General features: G+C 40.4%; 1 protein-coding gene across 2 annotated transcripts in view; it reads right to left on the bottom strand.

The window, feature by feature from the left end:
* APP (amyloid beta precursor protein) overlaps positions 1–21,451 on the bottom strand; it is a 195,840-nt gene that overhangs the window by 156,029 nt on the left and 18,360 nt on the right. For both annotated transcript variants that reach the window (XM_015880829.2, XM_015880839.2), the window contains exon 2: positions 1,604–1,771. In XM_015880829.2, the coding sequence (XP_015736315.1) occupies positions 1,604–1,771 (168 nt within the window). The remainder of the gene's footprint in view (positions 1–1,603; positions 1,772–21,451) is intronic.

The following is a 21,451-nucleotide window of genomic DNA, read 5'->3' on the forward strand; positions in this document are numbered from 1 at the left end:
TCAAAGACTTCACACACTCTGACTGTGTGCCTGTGTCTGCTTTTGGCTGCTGTTATGGTGAACAATTCTTTTACTATATGCAAATAATGATTTCACTTATTGATCCCTTTGTCATCTGTCAGTATAAAGCTACTGCCTTCCAACTGCTTTTGCTTTCCTTTTCATTTTTATTTATCACATGAGAACATTTTTTCTCTACGACGCAAAATTTCTACATCACCTGACATTCAGCTGAGTTTTGCAGTTCCCAGTCCTTGTTCTGGAATCCTTTTGTATCTGTAACTGCACTGTCAATTCTGAACCATTCCTGCCTTAGAACTGCCTGAAGTTGCTGTTCTTATTTAATGTAAATTAATGTGTCTCTTTCTGTATCTTCAGAACTACTTTCTACCTCATGGGTTTTTATTTACTTATCTCCTTATTCCCTTCCCCCCCCTCAGTATTATCACTATGCATAAAACAACTTCATTGAGATAACTCAAAGCAGACAGTGAAAAACAAGAAGCAGCCTTTTAAATCCTGCCAGTATGTCATGTTTGGCATTTTTGTTAGTAGTAGGCAAAAATACTATTAATTTCAAAAAGTAATACTATTTTATTAAGAGAAAGCTATCGGTGAAGAATCCATCTTAATATCAACCAGAAGATCTTTCTTAAAATTTATATTCAAGACCATAAATCCCAGCCTCAAACAACTGAACAAAACATCACAAGAAACAGAAGGAACAATCAATCAATGGGTGAAAGGACAGCGATGAAGATGCTAAGAGAGATCTGAAGTGTGAATTATCTTGCTTCTTAAAGAGGCATTTTCACAAGAATCGGTTTGACATTTAGGAGGCAAGACAGCTACTGCTACAGCAATAAGCAATAACCTCTGCTTTAAAAGAAAACAGCAGAGACGGCATAAAAAGACATAAGGACTAAAGCAACTCAAGGCGTGCCCTTTTGTTTCATTGCATGAAATCCACATTTTCTTTTCAAATTGTCACACGCTGGTACAAGGTTATCGTGCTTTCACAGCATGGAAACAAAACAAAATTAGATACACAGTCTGTTCTTAGGTCATGAGTGAGAGGGTAATAAGTTACTGCTCTCGAATATGAAACTGTTCATTGTGACTTCATCTATAGGGCAAGCTCTTTCTATTAAGAAACTCTGAATGGTTCAGTGTGGTGCAGAGAGCAGTAATTCTGGAGCGACCCAGAATATTACATTATGATGGTACAATAACAGTGGATGTGGACTTCCAAGATCAGTCCAGAAAGGAAAAAAAAAAAAAAAAAAACATTTTAAATGTTAAACTGATTTAAATGCTTTATAAACGTACAATGAACTTCTGAGTTATGAAGTTAGCCTCCCCATAAGCATAAGACAGGTACAAAATTATCCAACAATAGTCTCAATAATCCTCTTGCAGCCAGTTTCTGAAGCTGTTTTAACAGCCTCTGGGGAGAACATCTTTCAGAAGTACAAAAGGGCAATAGAGCAGAAGAGAAAAATAGAAAAGGAAGTTCCCTATGGAGATTCAGTTCTCCTGTAAGCACCTGCATGTAGGTTCTTAAACAGAAACACCACAGCTACCTCCCAAACAAGAGACTTACTTCCTGGCAATACTGCAGAATCCCTTCTTTAGTGCCGATACAGCTCTTGGTCCCAGAGGGGTCAGGTTCCCATTTTCCATTCTGAACATTCATGTGCATATTGAGTTTGCCACAGAACATGGCAATTTGAGGCTCTGCCAACAATCCAGCATTTCCATCAGCAGGCACCTGAAAGGAGAAGAAAAAATAAGTTTTACACTCACTTCTGACATTTCAGTCTTTCTAAAGCTACAACAGCATAAACAAGTCTGAATCAAAGGCTAAGCTCACCCATCCATGGCCGCAAAGACAGAAACTGAATAGAGAAATTTGATAAGTTTATATTACATCACCACTGAAATTCAGACATGCTGCAATAATGTAACGCAAAGTCTAAAACTGTAAATAAACTTTTTCAGGACCCCAAATTACCTCATCAACATGGGCTAAACAAAGAACAACATTCAGAGCCAATTACAGAAATTTAACATTCAAAACATGCGTGGTATCCTGGTGCTGGGAGGTAAAGGGAAGTCGCCAACAAATACCAAAAGAACAACGCACAACCAAAACCATCTTCAAGACCACCTCAAGTTTATTGACATGTTGAGCACCCAGGATGCATCACATCATGCCTTATCAACTTAGTGAGTTAGAAGTAGCAGCTTTCACTTAAGCTTTGTTCTGACTGGATGAGGTGGTATCAAACAGGAATGGTAAGGGTTTAGATCAATAAAATATCACAGAATATCATCTACCAAACTCAATATTAAAACACAGTGTTAAGATGCTCTAAGCCAGTGCTAATCCTTGCTGTAACAGTGCCCAGCCCAACCCAGCATCACCTGGCAGAATCCCTCCTTACATGGGGCTCTGAACTGAATGCAATCCTCACTCACAGACCTCTGCATTGATTTAAATACTGCACAAGGAATAGAAGAAAAAAGTAGTAACATCTGTGGAACCCAGTCTACATTATTTCTTTCCCAAACCTGGAAAGGTAAAAAGTACTTGTGTGCAATTAAGCATTTTAAAGATGCTGTTCCGGTGTTAATTGTACCTAGCCATTTTGATCACCGATAAAAATCACCCCAGAATTCAAATTATGGGTCAGTGAAAACAGGAAACAATTTCAAATGTCCTGTTTTCAAAAAGCCACAGGCCTCTCTTTATCCCCAAGGTGCACCCTACCTGCCCTCTAATTCATCTTAATCTCTACCATTGCTGAAATCAATCTCAAGATGCTGCCTGGGTAACAAAGCCTTTTAGAAGCAGATAAATCAGCAGCTGAAATGAAAGGATCAGCAAGCCTACCACAACAGCGAAGCTGAGTGAAAACTCCTGGGAAGGCAACAACAGCAAGTGCGTGTCCAACACCAGCCAAAGAACCTGCTCCCAGCCAGGAATGGGAACAGGCCATGCTGCACTGACTGTGAACTGGATTACAAGAGGCTGAAAAAATCAGCAGGCATCAGCCAGTCCCAGTAGGTGAACTCCTCATTGCCACCCCTGTGGCACAGCAACGTCTCATGCAGCACTGATGCATTTTTACCAGTTCTTTGTCATTGCTGTGGAGCTTTTCATACGGTATAAACAACCTTAGGATCCTTCTATCTCACAGTCCAGTGAAACTGCTGTTTATTACTATCATTACGCACAAATACACACCATGAAAGGATGTTCCCATCATTCTCATTCATTAAACCTGAATATCAGTATAATTCCTGTTATCGAGCTAACCCTCCTCCTCCTGATCTACCACAATGAAACAAACGAGACACCATCTTCCTGTCTAAACAGAAGTGGAAAACTGTTTGCAAAATCTTGGGAGAGATGTGAATATTGCCAAATAAAAGGACAGCTGCCGACAGCACTAGAGAAACCACACTAGCCCTGTTAATGTTTATTTGACGCTTGAAATAAAACTAAGGGAAGCCACTCCTTGCACAGTTAGACCATCAGTGTAACAACCCAGAGCATTCCCCAGCTTATTACCTTTGTGCCTTCCTTTTCTACTTGAGTACTAGGCTCAACTCTGTAAGCTGCAAATCCTTTGGGAAATTAAACCAAACTGAACTACTAGAAAATCATGGAATCATAGAATTGCTCAGGTTGGAAAAGACCTTGAAAGCCATCACATCCAGCCATGACCTAACCATACTACCCTAACTCTAACAACCCTCTGTTAAACCAAGTCCCCGAGCACCACATCCAAACGGCTCCTAAGCACATTCAGGGATGGTGACTCAACCGCCTCTCTGAGGAGCCTGTTCCACAGTGTGCCTCTGCTTAAGAAGGGGACAGGTAAGGCTGCATTGCCAACACTTCTACTTTGTTCAGTTCTCACCATTTGGCACTATAAGGTTAGCCCATGCTAACCCTGTGGACCTGCTACAACCAGGTGTGTGAAGGGCCTCTCAGCATCTCCACAGACAATCTGTGGACTCTACCATAAGCATCTTACAATCCCACAGAAAGAAGGTAAGGTCTTCTCTCAGCTCCCTCCTTCCCTTTGGGGTCATCTGCCTCCCAGTTTATCAGATTACACCCAGGAGGACCACAGGCACCAGAGACAGCCTGCAGCATGTAGGAGGGAAGGAAGGATAGAGAAAAGGGGATGGGCCTTCCTCCTGTATGGCAAAGGCTGGCAGATTAGCTGACAACATTCTGAGAGACCTCATCAATAATGCATATCAGGTGATCTTTGCACCTGTTCTGCCCTCAGGAATTGTCTACCTGGTAACAAATAACGCTGGTACATGGTTCGATGTTATCATCTGAGAAACTCAACATACACACACAAAAAAGTCTCCTCTTCAGGTTACATTTGTTATGAGAAGCCAACAGGGATTCGTAGCCATCCACTTCCCAGAAGTGAGCCTGTCACATTCAAGATATGGTAGAGTATTCACTTATGTTTTAATGCCTATTTTTTTCACTTTTAATTTTTTAGCTAGAAGATTTCTCAAGGGAAATATTAAAATCATTAAGAATTCATGCAAAACTCGGGAAACTGAAATACTCCTTTACAAGAGGTATTACAAATCCAGTATCTTTAATTCCTTCACTCTTCATTTAAACAAACCAGAAAAAAAAAGAAAGATTCGTGAATTTTATATGCTTAAAATGATGGAATACACTGCATCCAGAAACACTGAGTCAACATCTAACTACCCTTACATGTTAGATTATCACTGCAAGTTAAAATGCTACCATTAAAACAAGCATTTCAGCCTTTGGTTTTTGAAAAGGAGAGACCATTTAGCTTCCTGCCTTCTTTAAGATGCTAACATGTTACTGTGGTTGAACTTAAAAACTGAAACTGGAACTGCTCTACTGGCAATGATTTCCCTTCTTCTGCCTCAGAAATCACTTCTACTTGATTTAGCAGTCAACCATCCCTTTCCTTCCACTGAGTAATTAGAGAGTCTTCCAAAAACTGACAAGTTATCCAGCTTGCCTTGATAAGTAGAACTACTACATTGCTATTTAAGCAACTCCAGAGCACCCCAAAAGCGATGCATCACTTCATAAAATCCTCAAAGTGACAAGTTTTTTTCTTTACAGATTTAGTGTAGCTCAACCAAAACTTCAAATGAAATAGAAGCAAGTCGTTCACTCCATGATATGTGGTCTCTACACTTCCAATTTGGTTTGGTTTTATTTTCCTTCACCTTCTCCAATTACAGCTGAAAAAAACAAATGTGGCTGTTTACTGGGAATGCTATCAGTCTAACTAAGAGGACAGCCTATGACTGTCTACTTAAAACCTCATTCCTTTCAGAAGAGACAAGATTTCTAGCTTAATCCAATTATTCAAACAAGCCACAAGCACATTTAAGCTTGCTTTATTTTGAGCTGACAGGGCCATCGTAATTAACTGCTCAGCATAGCACTTCATCTTATTGATTAAGACAGCTAAAAGTTACTAATCATAAAGAAATACAGGAGCAATTAACACACACTGTAAACAGAACTAAAGCATTTAGATCATGATCATGAATAATGCAAATCTCAGCTTCTGAAATTGAACTCCTTTAGATGCCCTTAAGCAAGGATGGAGGGTTAATGGATTTGTCTGTCACATCTCTAGCTCGGAGATAGGAGCTTTCAAGAAAACAACTCGAGTGGTTATATCACCTTTTAAAACATTTTATGGAAGGAAAACAAAACAACAACAACACGTTAAACTATTTAATACCTGAGGGTAAGTGAAGACTACCATAGTGCAACCCTGGTATTTCAGCTATGAATCTCTTACCTTTTGTAACAAGGAACAATTTCATACACTGTATTTTCAGCATGCAGCTTCAGCATGAAACCTGCAGTCCCACTGCACAAGTTTTAACTGGCAGACTCATTTTTCGAGACAGACTTCACGCTCTTTCTGTCTATGAAATAAGCTCCTAACCCAAGATTTTTGCTATCTGATATTTCATTGATAAAGAAAATGAGAAGTTGAACTGCTATTGAACTTTCTTTGATTGAAAACCAGCAGCTTCTTGCTTTTCAAGAAATTACCTGCTGCGAAATCGACAGAAACAGGGATGTTGATGGTGTCCTTCATGCACAGGTGGTGGCCAACACACAACAGTCAATGTGAAGAACACTCCTTTATGTGAAGGCAAAAGCTGACTGCATTAGCAGATCTGACCTTGGCCTCATGAAACCCAGACTGAGAGCTTCTTCTGGGCCTGCAGACACAGGCCTTTAATACAAAATGTGGCTATAGCATTAAGCTATGCACTGCATTACACGTTGTTTTTTCCCTCTGCAGTAGTTCTGATTGTAACAAAGCCCACAAACAAGAACCTGAAACCCATAAAGCTAAAAACCCACTGAGAGCCTGGTCCACAATAACCAGATATGTTAAATAACAGACACTTAAGAACATTTGATGCCACACATTTTGGTTCTTTCCCATTTCTCTACGCAGCCCTACAAGGCAGGCCGGTAAACCAAGCAGCCTTCTCTTGTTTTCCTAGAGTAAAAGAGCAAACATGAACTTGTCTGCAAGATCGGGCTGCACTCCCTGCCACTTTCCACCTAAAAAAGATCTGCTCAAAGAGATATCTGCAGGGAATCAGTCCTTGGAGCCTTACCTTTATGGGATCTATTTTAAGGCATGGCATATTTCTGAATAGGAACAGTAACTTGTTACACAGTCTGATAGCAACAGGACAGTGGGGAATGGCTTTAAACTAAAAGAATAGAAATTTAGGTTAGATGGTAGGAGAAAATCCTTTCCTCAGAGGGCAGTGAGGCGCTGGCACAGCTGCCCATAGAAGCTGTGGTGCCCCACCCCTGGAGGCGCTCAAGGCCAGGTTGGATGGGGCCCTGAGCAGCCTGAGCTCGTGGGGGGCAGCCCTGCCCATGGCAGGAGTTTGAGTGGGTGGACTTTGAGGTCCCCTCAAACCTGAACCATTCTGAGATTCAAGAAGGATTGTTGCTATTTAAATTTTTAAGTCTGATGAGATGAGGAGAGCCTTGAAGCTCCTAGGGCACCTTCACACTGGACTGGCAGTTGTGGAGCCTCTGACACTCACTGCCTGTGCCTCATCTCTCACCAGGGGTCTTTCCCAGCTAAACACTCACCGCAGCAATGTTTTAAAAAGTTTCAACATGACAAGTAGACTCAAGCTGATAAGGCCTTAGGCCGGTTTCTGATCTCATATTATACTGAATTTCTGCTGTTATGCACAGCATAGCATCTGCCAGTAGGAAAAAGGCACAAAACGCAGTATGCTATATTCTAAGTCCATATCTTGAAAACACTGAGAAGTGTTTACTTCAGTTAAGTTCACCTACATGTCCTGTGGGTTTGTACAGATTTTCCAGCTTCCATTCTTATGGCAGGCCTGTTGCAGGTTTCTGCCTCCCAAGTCAGCTGCTCTGAACACCGAATACTGTGTAACACAGCTGACAACACTGCACATCTAGGCTATACGCTGCCATTTGGACAGCAAGCCTCTCCCAAAACCCCAACTAAATTTGCCATTAGGACTGTGCTACAAAAACTCAACAGGGAATTAAAGGTGTGCTAGAAACTTCTGATGGGTCTGTCCTGAGATCTCCAGCTAAGAGACTGAGTCACTTACATATTTTGTATCACATCAAGAAAATGAAACAGCTCTCTTCACACTATCTCTCTTCCTATCAAGTTTGTCTTGAAGGCCTCCAACATCACAGCACTTTGAGGAAAAAATAGCTCTGTTCCTGCCTCCTGCCCTCAGGGACTGGATTGCGATGCTGCTCCACAATCAGAGCGAGGCTAAAAATAAAAGATTACTAACTTAGCGAGTCTCAAGTCTGCAGAAGTTGCTGATAACACACAACCTTAGGAACCATTTTCAGATATATCCAACATCAGTGTCATCACGAGGAGGACTGAACAACCCTACCTGAAGATAAAACGTAGCACTTCTTTTGAAAGTACTGGACACGCAGAGGTCAAAATCAACTTATAGAAATAGGCACAAGAGTGAAATGAGAGAAAAAGCTCGATGTAGTGAGAGTAACTCACCCCATAGTGGGATGTCACAACATTTAAAACACTTGAATTAATGAATCACTGGTCATGTCAGTGGTGTATCATCCAGCTAAAACACACGAATCAGTGGAGAATTTTATCCATCACTCAAGTTTTCCTCATAGACAGTGGTTTAATTCGCTTACATTCATTGCCCGCCAAGAAAAATGATCTGCACTACAATACGATCAAATAATCTAGAGCATCGAACTACACAGATAAGCAGCTACTATACAGTTACACTGAATAACATAAAGCTATGGTCCAACCATTTACAATAACGTCTGGGGTGAAAATCTCTCCTTGACTATTCCAAAAGCTGCAGGGCAAACTAATCTCCCAAGGAATAACTCATGCAACACAAATTACAGTAACACCAAGTATTTGCATTATTAGTATTCTGCAAAAGTGGAAACTATGGGTATGTTTATGAAACTGTAATCATGTACCATTCTCTCCTTTACACGTGTCCTCAAAGCAGCAGCATGTGCTTTTATTTTGCTGCAAATTATTAAGCAACAGATCAATGGGAGCTGTTGGTAATAGTTGAACGGTTGAACTGGATGATCTTTTAGGTCTTTTCCAACCTTGGTGATTCTATGATTCTATGATAATAACAGGCTGTCTCCAGTGAACTACAAGAGCCATGCTCATTTGTTTTCTCCTCAGAACATCCACAGTTTTCAAAGACCAAATAAAACACTACTACCCAACACTTTAATAAATAACAGACCTCCATCAGGACTGAATTTCCAGAATGGAAAATACAGGTATTTGCAAAATGACAACTAAACAATCCTGAAAACAGTTACCTAAATAGACCTCGTTTCGAGCCGTGTAAATATACATCTAACACCACGAGCTGTTAAAGCATCAGGTTGATGTTTCTGATAAAGAAAACAAAATTACTAAATTTGTTATAGATCTATTAACAAACTGCAAAATTGTAATAAGAGTTGGAAGCGCTGAGAGTGCATTGTGTGCTCAGTGATGATAGCAGGTTCTCCCTTTTAGTTACAGCATTTCAACAGTGTGTTTCAGCCTCAATACTCGATTAATCCAGAACTGCCTGCACCTTACTGCACACTACCCTGCTGTTTTTCCTTTATGAGGAATTAAATATTCAAGTGCTTAAAATATCCAACAGTAAAGAAATTAAAAATACTAGAACATTGTACTTGACAGGTATCTTGCTTGCTCACAGGAAAAAAAGAAGAAAAAAAACACTCAATACAAGCTCATTCTTTAGGTGAGAACATTAAAAATAACCCACACAATAGATGCTAAAGATTGACATCAGATAATGATTCCGTAAGAGAAAGCTCATCAGATATAGCTGATTATTCTAAGCACAATGCTTTGCATAATCAAAGGAGACATAATCCAGCTTCTTTCCAATTATCTTTTGTCAAATAATTAATATTTACAAGCTTAATCAATCTACGACAAAACAAGGTAAGTCATCTGAATGAAGCAATTTAATTACTAAAGCCTGTCTTCAAAACTAGGCATTTTTCAGTTTGTTTTCAGAGGGAAAGCACTCATTCCCATATGTATTATGATGCCAGAATGTTTGCTTTTAATATAAGACATCAAGCAAGAGTTTAAAGACTCAGGAAATGACTTCCTCCCCATGACCAAATAGGGTACAGACCCTTTGCTTTCCCCTTTTTCAGACCTAACTTAACAAATGTGGCAGAGGAGAAGCGCAGATGCTTCAGGGTATTGGGCATACCAGGTGCAATTTACATGGTTTCCGAAATGCTCAAAAAGGCTTTTTGCAGCTGAGAACAGAGGACTGAAAGAAGCTTAACACATTATATATATAAATATATATATTGTCTTGTCAAGACAAAAAAACCACAAACAAGAAACCTTAAAGGTCCTCAAAAGAAGTGGTTTTAGGATTTTTTTCGCTCTATACCTGAACAGCAAAAGCCTTTTTCAATAAAACACTATTATTTAAGAGGAAGTATAGCCCTCTTCTCATTCATTCAACGCCACTGCTTTCTGCAACTATGAAAGTAATTAACGTATTTGCTAACAGCTCTTCATAATCCCTATTTCAACAAGCGCTGTCTTTGTTCAAAACTGAAGTTATCCGCAAAAAAATACAGTCTGCAAGGTTTTACCTTGAGAGGTTTTCCATCAATAGACTGAAATTACAATACTTCAATCCAGACAGAACTCTGCTATTCATTTATAATTAAGAAGGACTACAATAGAACATGAAAATAAGCATCAGACCTTGTGTATGCCATTTATTAGACACCAGAACATCAAAAAGCATTCCTGAGTTCTCTAAGAGGGCTTCTCTGATACAGGCTGCAGTCATTCATTCTGTAAATACTAACCCAAAGCCACTACCATAAGCCTTCAAAGCATATTTAGTTTGTACTAGTTTGTTTCATTTGCAATTATTTTCACAGTGAGAACACAGTAACAATCTCCATATCTACAGCTTATTCAAGAACAACAAATAACCTCATTAGAGAAGGTGCTTAGAGAATAATGTCTTCCTGCTTTCTGCTCCTAATGCTAACAGCAGTTTCAGCCCTTCAATTGAGAAGCCAACCAGTGGAGTTCTAAGCTGAATATCTGTTGAAGATAAAAAAAATCATAAAGGAGGCTAAGTACTGTGAAGAGAAAGCACACTCAAGTCACACATCACCCTTAGAAACGATGCTTGTGCTTCCTCCGAGCACTTGGACAACATTCAGTTGAAATGTAAAGTTCCCAGCACCAACCCGCATGCAAAACAATGTGCTTCCTCTATGACTATTAAATGAGGTGTGCTACAGGACTCTCTACTCGTCCTTACACATTTAGTGGGTAAAACAGAAGGTAGCCTTGTTGAAGTGCTACAGCTGCACACATTCAGAGCTCTGCACCCCACAAGTGAAGATGGCTGCTGAACCCCAGAGACCACAGTTCCATCTAACACAGGCTCTCATCATCCAACAGGAATGACTCACTTCCTGTCCACTGGTAAACTACCAACTTTTCTCAAGCCCACAGCAGGCTATCAGACTTAATATTTAAGCTTTCATGATACTAGTGTTCCTCCTAGACTTTTACGCATCCATGCGGAACACAAACACATAAAAAACTATTTTAATAGCCTGATTTCCCAGATAAGTAATGGAAATAGCCTCTAGAAGAAAGGAAAGGATATGGAGCCAAAAATAAATAAAGAATCCAAATTTAAAAAGGAGGAAATACCAAACTATTGTTTCCCCACAACTTAAAGGCGCCGCCTTACCTTTAAAGCAAGGAAAATTTTCCATCTGTCATCTTTTCTTTAGAGATAGCATTGCAAGAGCAAGAGATTGTCAACGTCAGAATGAATAATTTAGGATTTTTATTGTATAATGTTAAAATAGAAAGAGTAGAGCAATCACCGTTGTCAGACCACAAAAATAGAATCAAAGAATGGTTTGGGTTGAAGAGGACCTCAAAGATCATCTAATTCCAATCCCCCAGCTACAGGCAGGGACACATCTCACTAGACCAGGTTGCTCAAAGTCCCATCCAGCCTGGCCTTGAGTGCTTCCAGGGAGGGGGCATCCACAGCCTCTCTAGGCAACCTGTTCCAGGGTTTCACCACCTTCAAAGCAAAGAATTTCTTCCTAGTATCTAGTTTAAATCTGCCCTCTTCCAGTTTAAAACCATTTCCCCTCATCTTGTCGCTACCTACCCTTCTAAAAAGTCTTTCCCCAGCTTTCCTGTAGGCCCCCTTCAGATACTGGAAAGCTGCTATAAGGTCTCCTCAGAGCTTTCTCTTCCCCAGGCTGAAAAGCCTGAGCTCTCTCAGCCGGTCCTTGTAGGGGAGGTGCTCCAGCCCTCTGATCACCTTCGTGATTCTCCCCTGGACACACACCAACAGCTCCATGTCCTTCTTGTTTTGGGAGTCCCAGAACTGAACAGAATAGACCAGGTGGGGTCTCACAAGAGCAGAGAAGAGGAGCAGAATAAACTCCCTTGCCCTGCTGTCACACTTCTCTTGATGCAACCCAGGATACAGTTGGTCTTCTCGGCTGCAAGTGCGTGCTGCCAGCTCACACTGAATCCTTCATCAACTGATACTCCCAAATAAATCCTTCTCTTCAGGGCTGCTCCCAAGCTATTCTCCACCCAACCTGTATCTGTGCTTGGGATTGCCTCAATCCAGGTGCAGGACCTTGCACTTGGTCTTGTTGAACTTCATGAGGTTGGCATAGGCCCACCTCTCAAACCTGTCCGGGTCACTCTGGATGGCATTTTAACTGCTCCACTCAGCTAGATATCTTCTGCAGACTTGCTGATGGTGCATTCTATCCCACTTTCTATGTCGCCTACAAAGATGTTAAATAACACAGGTCCCATCACTGATCCCTGAAGATCACCAGTCATCACTGGCCTCCACTTGGACACTGAGCCATTGACCACAACTGCCTGAGTGCATCCATCCAAACAATTTCTTATCCAGCAATTGGTCTACCCATCAAATTCATTTTTCTCCAATTTGGTGACCAGGACGTCATGTGGGACAGCACCAAATGTTTTGCACACGTCCTAATGATGACTAGATGATGTCGGTTGCTCTTTCTTTATGCACTGATGATGTATCAAAAAAGGCCACCAAGTTTGTCAGGTATGACTTGCCCTTGGTGTAGTCATGTTGGTTGCCACCAATTACCTCATCTTTATTTTCCATGTGACTTAATAGGGCCTTCAGGTGGATCTGTCAGAGATGAGACCAACTGGCCCGTTATTCTCTGGACCTTTTTTTCCCTTCTTGAAAATGGGGGTTATGTTTCCCCTTTTCCAATCACTGGGAAAGTAATAGGTCAAAAACCACTTTACTGGCTGCTCAGTAGAACTGTGCAAACAACTGTACCCTCCTAGAAGATAAATGTTTCCAGCCATCAGGACAGGAAAGGGCTGCCTCCCAGCTGCAGACTCACAGCTGCTTTACAGAAACTCACCAGCTTTTCAGGAGTTCAATGCAATATGAATGTGATTGAGAAAAAGACTTTAACAAAAAGCTTCTACCAAACCAGAACTTTTATTTGCCTTAACCATACCCTATTTAAGCCAAGTGTAAACACCTCTGTATTGCTCTTCTACTTCACAAATAACCAAATTAACAGCACTTTGTCCACTCCTCTGCAGCAGCTTCAGAGCTTCCTGCTCCACAAATACACACAAACAAGACTGTTCCCAAAGCCGCAGAGAATGTTTTCCTCAGAGCTCTGTTCTGGCAGCTGTCTGCCCTCCTCACCTTTACCTTTCACAGTCTCCTGAGGCACACAGTATATTTCTTCCAGATCAGGTTTAAACCTCCCTCAGGTATCTGAAAACACAAATTTGTATATGCAAGTGGAAGCATATATCTAGGAATTGAGGGATTTCTTCAGAGTAGCTGAAGTGGGAAGGAGAATCATGACTGCAGCAAGGACCCAGTTCACAACTCTCTGCAGAAAAAAGTTCATGTAAGAGATGGTTATAAAGTAAGCTTTAGCTATAAAAATCAGCATCCCTGAGCACAGTCAATTAAAACACAGTCAAGAACACCACCCCTGGAGGTGCTCGAGAACACTGAGGATGTTGCACTGACTGATGCCAGGACCATGCAAGCAGCACAATGCACAGGACAACAGGCCAGGCTTTGTCTTCCAGCCCTCACTTCATGCAGGTGGGACCCAGTGAGAAAAGACTCATGGTCCTCCATGTGCTCTACTGCATAGCGAAAAAGGAAAAAAAAAAAAAAGAAAAAAAGAAGAAGAGATGCAATCCAACAGATGCACAGGTTTGAGGAAAGACATGTTTACTTATCTAACCAACTGACTTGATTATGAGTGGTCACAGGCAAGGGTTGATGGCTGCACAAAATGGCCTTATTGGTCTTTCAAACCATAATGATTCTGTGATTCCTTGAATTAGCATATAACAAATGCTAATTCCTTTGGTGCACCTACATTTGCAGAAATGCTGTGACAATGAATTTGAACTACTCGCCAGGAAGCCTGTAAAGTTTAAACTACAAAGTGAATGCAAGTACTAGAAGAGCCCTAAAATATGATCTAGTTTTCATTTATATTAATGCCCTTTTTTCCTCACAAAAAAAGTACCTTAAATTGGTGTAAATTATATAATAAAACTATTTTAGAGCATGTGTGCATGGGATAGATGTATAAAGGAAATTTCTGTGCTGAACCACTGTATCACTGAATGAATTTAAACTGCACCTGTCAGATTTAAAAGTGTATGAGGAACTATTCTAGTTTGACAAATTTGATAAACAAGTTAACATTTGTGCAATGTCAGTTCCTCAAATGAGCTGTATAGCTCAAATGTCAGTGCTCAGTAACTTATTGACTTATTTTTAATAGAATGTCTTCCATTTTCAAGAATTCATTTGAAGTAGCTGTTGACTTAAAAATACAGTTTCACATCTCATCCATCACATTTCCAGCACTTTGAGTACACAGCTCACACTAGAACAATTCTTCTCTATGGAATCTTCACTCTTTTCTTCATTGCTTTTTTCTTTTAATACTGATTTATTTATTTATTTTCCCAACACTTGCTGCTAAACTTGGGCTGCAGGACAGATTGTAAGAGGATGCTAATCTGAAGGATAATTACATTTCACTTCCAAATCCATAAAATGGATTAGTACTCAACAGTGCGCAGGATCAAAGGGAAAGGAAAGGAAGAGCAAGGAAGCAGAAATACTCAAGTTGCACTTCCAAGTATGACTCTCACATGGCTGATATATCACACAAGTTCCATAGTTTTGGAAACATATTAGTTAAAACGAGCTGAAGTATAGAAAGCACGTGAATTTTCTTGAAACAAACTTCCTTGAAGAAGAGATGCCACATTTTACATATTTTGAAGGTAACTTAGGCTTACAGAGTTTCCCTAGTGTAGGAAGAAGCACTGAACTAGTGAACTGAGTGCCCTAAACCTACAGATTATTACCACATTTGACGAAACAGCTCACTTTGCAACCTCCTCCGGGAAGGAAGAGAAGCACAGCCCACCTACACAGCAGACTTCTCTCCTGTTGCAGTCTGACTATTCAGCAGTGCCCCACAGCCAGAAGAGCTGGTGCTTCGCTTGTGACACAGGAGAAACTCTCTATATAAGCTGTAAAACAAATTAAGCTCCACAGCTGATAGCTTATTTTAATTACTCTTTTACATAGTTTGTTATCTGTCCTCAACACACATTGCTGAAGTAACTGCTCCACAGACCACATTGCTAATGGTGTTCTTCAAAATACCCAGAATGGTAACCCCCTTTGTTGCTATTTGGATGAACTGCAAGCATCTGAATACAGCCATGTGAGAAGCCAGATGTAACTCGCTAGTTTAAACATACAGTGTTCATCAGCTGTTTTGCACTGTTACAGCACTCCACAAATATGCCAAATGTCCCCCACACCTTCACCTGATTCAGAACTACTACTGCCTGAGACACTAGTTCCTCTCTGCAAGTTGTCCTACTGGTTGGCTTGCTAAAATTATCATTGATTTCCTAACTTCATTCTACAAACAACAAGAAGATGAATAAAGACATTTCTGGCATTTGCTGACTCTAACCACCAGCGTTTGGCAAGGTGGGGACTCACTGACTGCTTCAATGAAGAGCACTTCCGTAAGGTCCTTCCCAAGATATTATGCTACCCAGGATGCCAGCATGTCTCTAATTAGAGAGGTCTTTTTTTAGCTCCCAAGAACACCAACACAAGCAAGCCAGAAGGAACTAACCTGTCAACACTAGGATTAAACAACCTAACGAATTACCTGGATTACTTTCAAGGCACGTATGGAAGCCTAATACTAGCTGCCATGAGATTGAGTTGCATGCTGGGACAGCCCTTCAGTCCTTGCCCCATAAAAACAGAACGAAATTCTGCTTTTCCATAACATCAGTACTGCGACAAGAAGGAAACAAGTAAAGCCTTTGCTTTACTTTTGTATCTCATGACAACAAAGCTCCTGTTCCATATTAAAGGGGTACTTCACCTTAAGTTACCTACTGCTGTTAATAATCCCAAGCCCTACTGTTTCACTATACATAAGCTTGTTTATCTACAGCTGCTCTTGTTGAGCAGCTACTTTCAGTACAGGTTTTCCTAACAGCAGTATAATGAATTTTTTTATTTTTTTTTTTTGTAATAATCATGCTGCATTTTTAAATGAAAGCTTGGCCTTCAACCATCACTATGCCCAATTCCCCTGGACTTGGAGATGAAACCATGCCTCTTCTACTCTCCATTCTGGCCCTAGCTGACAGAGACTGCATACTTCATTTCAGCTAGCACAACAAAGAGAAGTCCAGCATTACTGCACACATAAAACATCCATGAAAAATATGCAAGTAATAACAGAACAGACTTTTAGAGTTGCTTAAGAGAGAAAGGCAAAGGTTTCTAACATTTTGAGGGAGAAGACAAAATCAAAATATCTGCCATCATCTCAATAAGGCACACGTCAGGTTTCTAACTACAGTCTGCACTTAATGTGTTTTTACATGAAATGCTGCTCTATTGTATGTGCCATAGGCATGGATTTCACATTTCAATTCACACTCAAGTATCTGTTACTTCCAACTACTAGCAAGCAGAAATAGGAGGAAAGGAAGTGAACCAGCAGATGAAGATAGAGAGAAAACAACTTTGTTTAGTAGGCTAGGCTATATGCTACACAATGAATCACATCATAAATTCTCCTTTCAGCACAAGGATTACTCAACATCATGCCATGTCATGATAGGCTTACAGGGGCAAATCACATAAACTACAATTCTTAACCTCATTGAAAATAATAAAATGAAGGAACTACTGTGACAGCCAGTTGTTCTACAGAACACAACTCTTCCTTCTAACTCGATAAACTAAGCAAACCCACCCCCAACTTGAACTCTATCAGGCCTGAATCAAATTAGCCCCTATTGACTCAACAACCACAGAGAAAACTAATTAAGATAACGTCTCTGACTTCATAAATCCCATAATAAAATTCAAGAAGATAAACAAAACAAAAAAGCAGTACATGGGAAGCAATAAGAAACAAAAGAAAAACAGTCCAAGCCAGACTGCCATACATTAAGGCAAATACTACAGACGTAACTTACTGTTTTTTTATTGTGGCTCTGAATATTGAAAACACAGCACAAGACACCGTTGGTTTTCCCTTTCCTATTTATACTACATAGGAACACTGTGGGTTCTAAATTTCCAACCTTACTGAGTGCTACTGAGCACCATAACCTACATACATCACTGCTGCTCAGGTTTAGGGAGGAACTAAAACCTACAGTCTACGGGCTTTCTTCCAGTTCACTGCTCTTATCACTTCCTAATAAAAGAGAGCGGTTTGGATTGCCTAGAAGTTTAGTTAATGAAAACATCTTTGAAATGAGAATAACGTGAGGGGAAAAAAACAAGCAAACATGAAAAAACAGCTCTTACCAATACACACAAAAAACCATGCAGGTATAGTTATCAGGAGCTTGCACTAAGATCTACAGTTCGCACAAGGATATAGAAAATGACTGACTGGAGAAGTGAACTAGATGGCAAAATTCAGGGTTGTTTTTATTCTTCTTGTTGCTGTTACGGGGGGCTGTTTGCCCTTTATTTTTTTCCCCCACTCTCTCTTTTTAAAGAGACTAAAGGACTGCAGGAGCTCTGCTGGGTCTAATCACTAACAGCAGCTGTGCTCAATCCTGACAAGTAGCAAAAGAAGAGAGATACTCATAAGTAATTGATTTGAAGGCTCTTGACAAGTACTGCATCCAAAAGAAATATGCTTAAATACCATTTCAAGTTCACGCTAATTGAATTGAACGGACTTATGAGAGACGAAATTTCAGAGGCACTTTCGGACCCTCAAAAAATGCAGATAAATGAAATTATTCATTGTTAACTACTGTTATCAGATCAGAAACTGATCCAAGTAGGAAGGCTTAATAAAGATGAAGTACTGTTTCTTAACCAATAAGTGGACTAAAACCACAGATCATCATTAAGAAGAAAAAATCAAAGCATAAGTCTTCTCCTCAGGGGAAAAAACCCAGTTTTTTAATCATTTTGGAACCACACACTGCAAGATGAAAATCTAACACTTGTCAATACCTCCATTATATGACTGTTATGTTGAATGTAAATCCTTCAAACAGTGGCTTGTTTGTGGGGATTTTTGTGTTTTAATTGAATAATCTGGAGGATAAATACAACATCTTGTGTTTTAGATGTATCAGCTGCAGCATCCTGATAATCACATTTGTTTTCACACACTCAATCTGAGGACAAGAAACCTTTCAACCTGATGTGTTGTCTTGTTTAACTGAGTCTCACTTCACCGGTTATGCTCAAAGGTTGACAGAAACAGTACCACTAAAAAATACAGCACAATCCTGAAGTCTTTCCTGGCTGACATTAAGTATTGTCTTAAAACTCTGCTCTTACTCCAATGTACATGCTAAGAAATTCTACAGTAACCTGTAGCTGTCTTCCTACCTTCCCCCTTTGAAGACTCACTTCATGTTTTCTTTCCTATTTCCCTCTCTGCTCAATTGCTGAAAGCAGCAGCTTAAAAAAACAGCTGCAATAATTTAGGCAGATTTCCTTGGAAACGCCATGGGGCAAGCAAAAAAAAGAATACAAAGAAAACCTGAAAGTATGTCACAGAACCATAATGCCCAATGTCTCCTATTAAATATCAGCTTCGGGACTGTCTCAAGCACTGCCTTCTTAAACAAGGTCACCAAGAATTACTTGGTGTTTTCAACATAAGTTAGCTGAAAAGATCAGAGACTGTTTCAGTACAAGAAAGACAGAGAGCTGTTGGGAGAGGGTCCAAAGGAGAGCTACAAAGATGATCGGGGGCTGAAGCACCTCCCCTACAAAGACAGGCTGAGGGAGCTGGGCTTATTCAGCCTGGAGAAAAGAAGGCTTCAGGCTGACCTCACTGCAGCCTTTCATTACCAAAAGGGAGCCTATAAACAGGAGGGGAGTCAACTCTTGGAAAGGGCAAATAACAGCAGGACAAGGGGAAATGGATTTAAGTTGAAGGAGGAAAGATTTAGGTTTGATGTTTGGTAGTTTTTTTCTATTAGAGTGGTGAGGTGCTGCCCAGAGAGGTTGCAGATGCCCTGTCCCTGGATGTGTTCAAGGCCAGGCTGGATGGAGCCCTGGGCAGCTTGGTCTGGTATGAAATGTAGAGGTGGTGGCCCTGCCTGCAGCTGGGGGGTTGGAGATCCATGATCCTTGAGGACCCTTCCAACCTGGGCCACATTCTGCTTCTAGCTGGTAACCAGAACCTCACAGCAAGAGAAGATGAGCAACTTTCTTCCTTCTAATTCTCTCCCATGGGTTCAGGAGGGCAGGCAAGTTCACTAAGACATCAGGAGGGCTCATCTTACAGCAGCACAGAAGCAGCATAGTGGCTAGCTAAAGAAGCCCTGGCAACACCCATAAGAAAGCACAGCAGCTCTCCTGCTTGCACTCAACCTGCTAAAGCAAACTAAACATATTAATGCACCTTTAATGATGGTATAGTTTTACATTGATAAGTCCTTCACGATCACATTACTTTGAAAATGGAATAGGAGTTCCTTAAACTTGCCCATTCTAACCAATTGTACATTCTTCCGCTCTGTTGAGGCAGTGGTGTTACCCTTCTTCCTGGCTGGCCTGAGAAAGCAAGTATATACTGTGTGGCTCCTCCCTGTGCTAATGTAACAGTAAGTATTATTGTTACCCATATAAACTTTTTTTTTAAACTTGCCCTGTTACAATTATTTTGAGATGAAACTGTTTCAAGGTAACCAAACATACATTCACACCAACACATACTTTGTTTCAGATAATATTTTATTTTGTTACACACAGGCAAAAAGAAAGTATCAAAGCTAAACAAAGTAACATTAAGAGACAGTGTAACAATAGTTAAGGACTACCAATATTAAAACAGGGAACTGCTTCAGAAAAGTCCTATTAAGTACTGGTGAATTTTCTTCCCCTCACCATCTCAACTTTAAGAAAACATCCGCTTACTCTACTGATTTCCACTTGCAAACTACTGTGATAACTTACCTAAAACAGTTTCTCCTTTCTAATCAGAAAAGCACAGTGTTATTTACTGTATTCACCGGGTTACACGTCCTTACACATTCTCACTGAGCTGGATTTCACCTGCTTGCCTTTCATCTTCTTGGAAAACTTCAGAATACAAACAGCCATTGAGTCTACAACATACATTTCTTCCTATACTATGGAGAAGAATAAATTAAATGTAGGTTTGTTTTAAATGTCAAGCTTTTGGAAACAAGAAGAGCATTTTGCACCAACTCACCGATGTTTAGAAGGTTACAGGATAGTCATGTCACAAGATCTTTTTGGCTGGCTAGTAAAACCTCTTTTCTTCACACGTATATTAGATTCTAGCTTAGACAACTTTCTTATTGCTAAGATACAAGCTGTCCAACACATCTACCCACTCTTGATTCAAAACTATCTTCTTATTCAAGTCTGTCAAAGGCAATTAGCCTGAATAAACAGACACTACAGATCCATTTCGGTGATCATACAGTGTATGATTATACAGATAGCAACAATGGAAGCACTATAAACTGCTTGATTTCCTGCACTAGGGCTTGCAGCACAAAGTAACAAGCCACAGGAACAGCAAACTGAATTGGTTCTTGGGAGACAGCTGTGCAGAGGGGGGTGAAGGACCCTGCACACCCACTGACTGCCCACTAAAGATGCTTGGCTATCTTTGTAGCTGCACTGGGCCCAGCTTATCCTGTTAGGTCTAGTCTATAAAGGAGAGAGGGGGTCTTTTGGGATACTGCACTCTTTCCTATGCTAAACAGGAAAAACGGGACAAACTGATGGGTTTGTAATGCCATTTTTTTTCCTTTTATTATTGTCATTGAGTAGTTTTGTTTGTTTTTACATCCCACTGCTGGTTTTGAAAAGACATCAGGTAAAACACATCCTTCTCCTTATTTCCTGCAGAGACAAGGAGATCACTTTCACATACTTGACAAACATCATCAGCTCTAATTCACATCCTGGTCTTGAAGTCAAAACTTAGTGAACATACATGGAACAGCAGCGGCAAGCTCACTGAAATACCATCCTGTTTGAACTCTTTACATTACAGTTGCTCCTCTGTGCACTTCACCTTTCAGACAGACTGCAATTTGAGATCACTATCCTGAAGTCAGGTTACACAGAAGAATGCCAGCTGTAAGCTGATATATACAGTAGGCAATATACATAAAAAAAAATAGGCCAGAAGCAACCCCATCGCCTCATTAGCTCTCCAGATGCA

Source organism: Coturnix japonica, chromosome 1, assembly GCF_001577835.2.
Source record: "Coturnix japonica isolate 7356 chromosome 1, Coturnix japonica 2.1, whole genome shotgun sequence".
Taxonomy (NCBI): domain Eukaryota; kingdom Metazoa; phylum Chordata; class Aves; order Galliformes; family Phasianidae; genus Coturnix; species Coturnix japonica.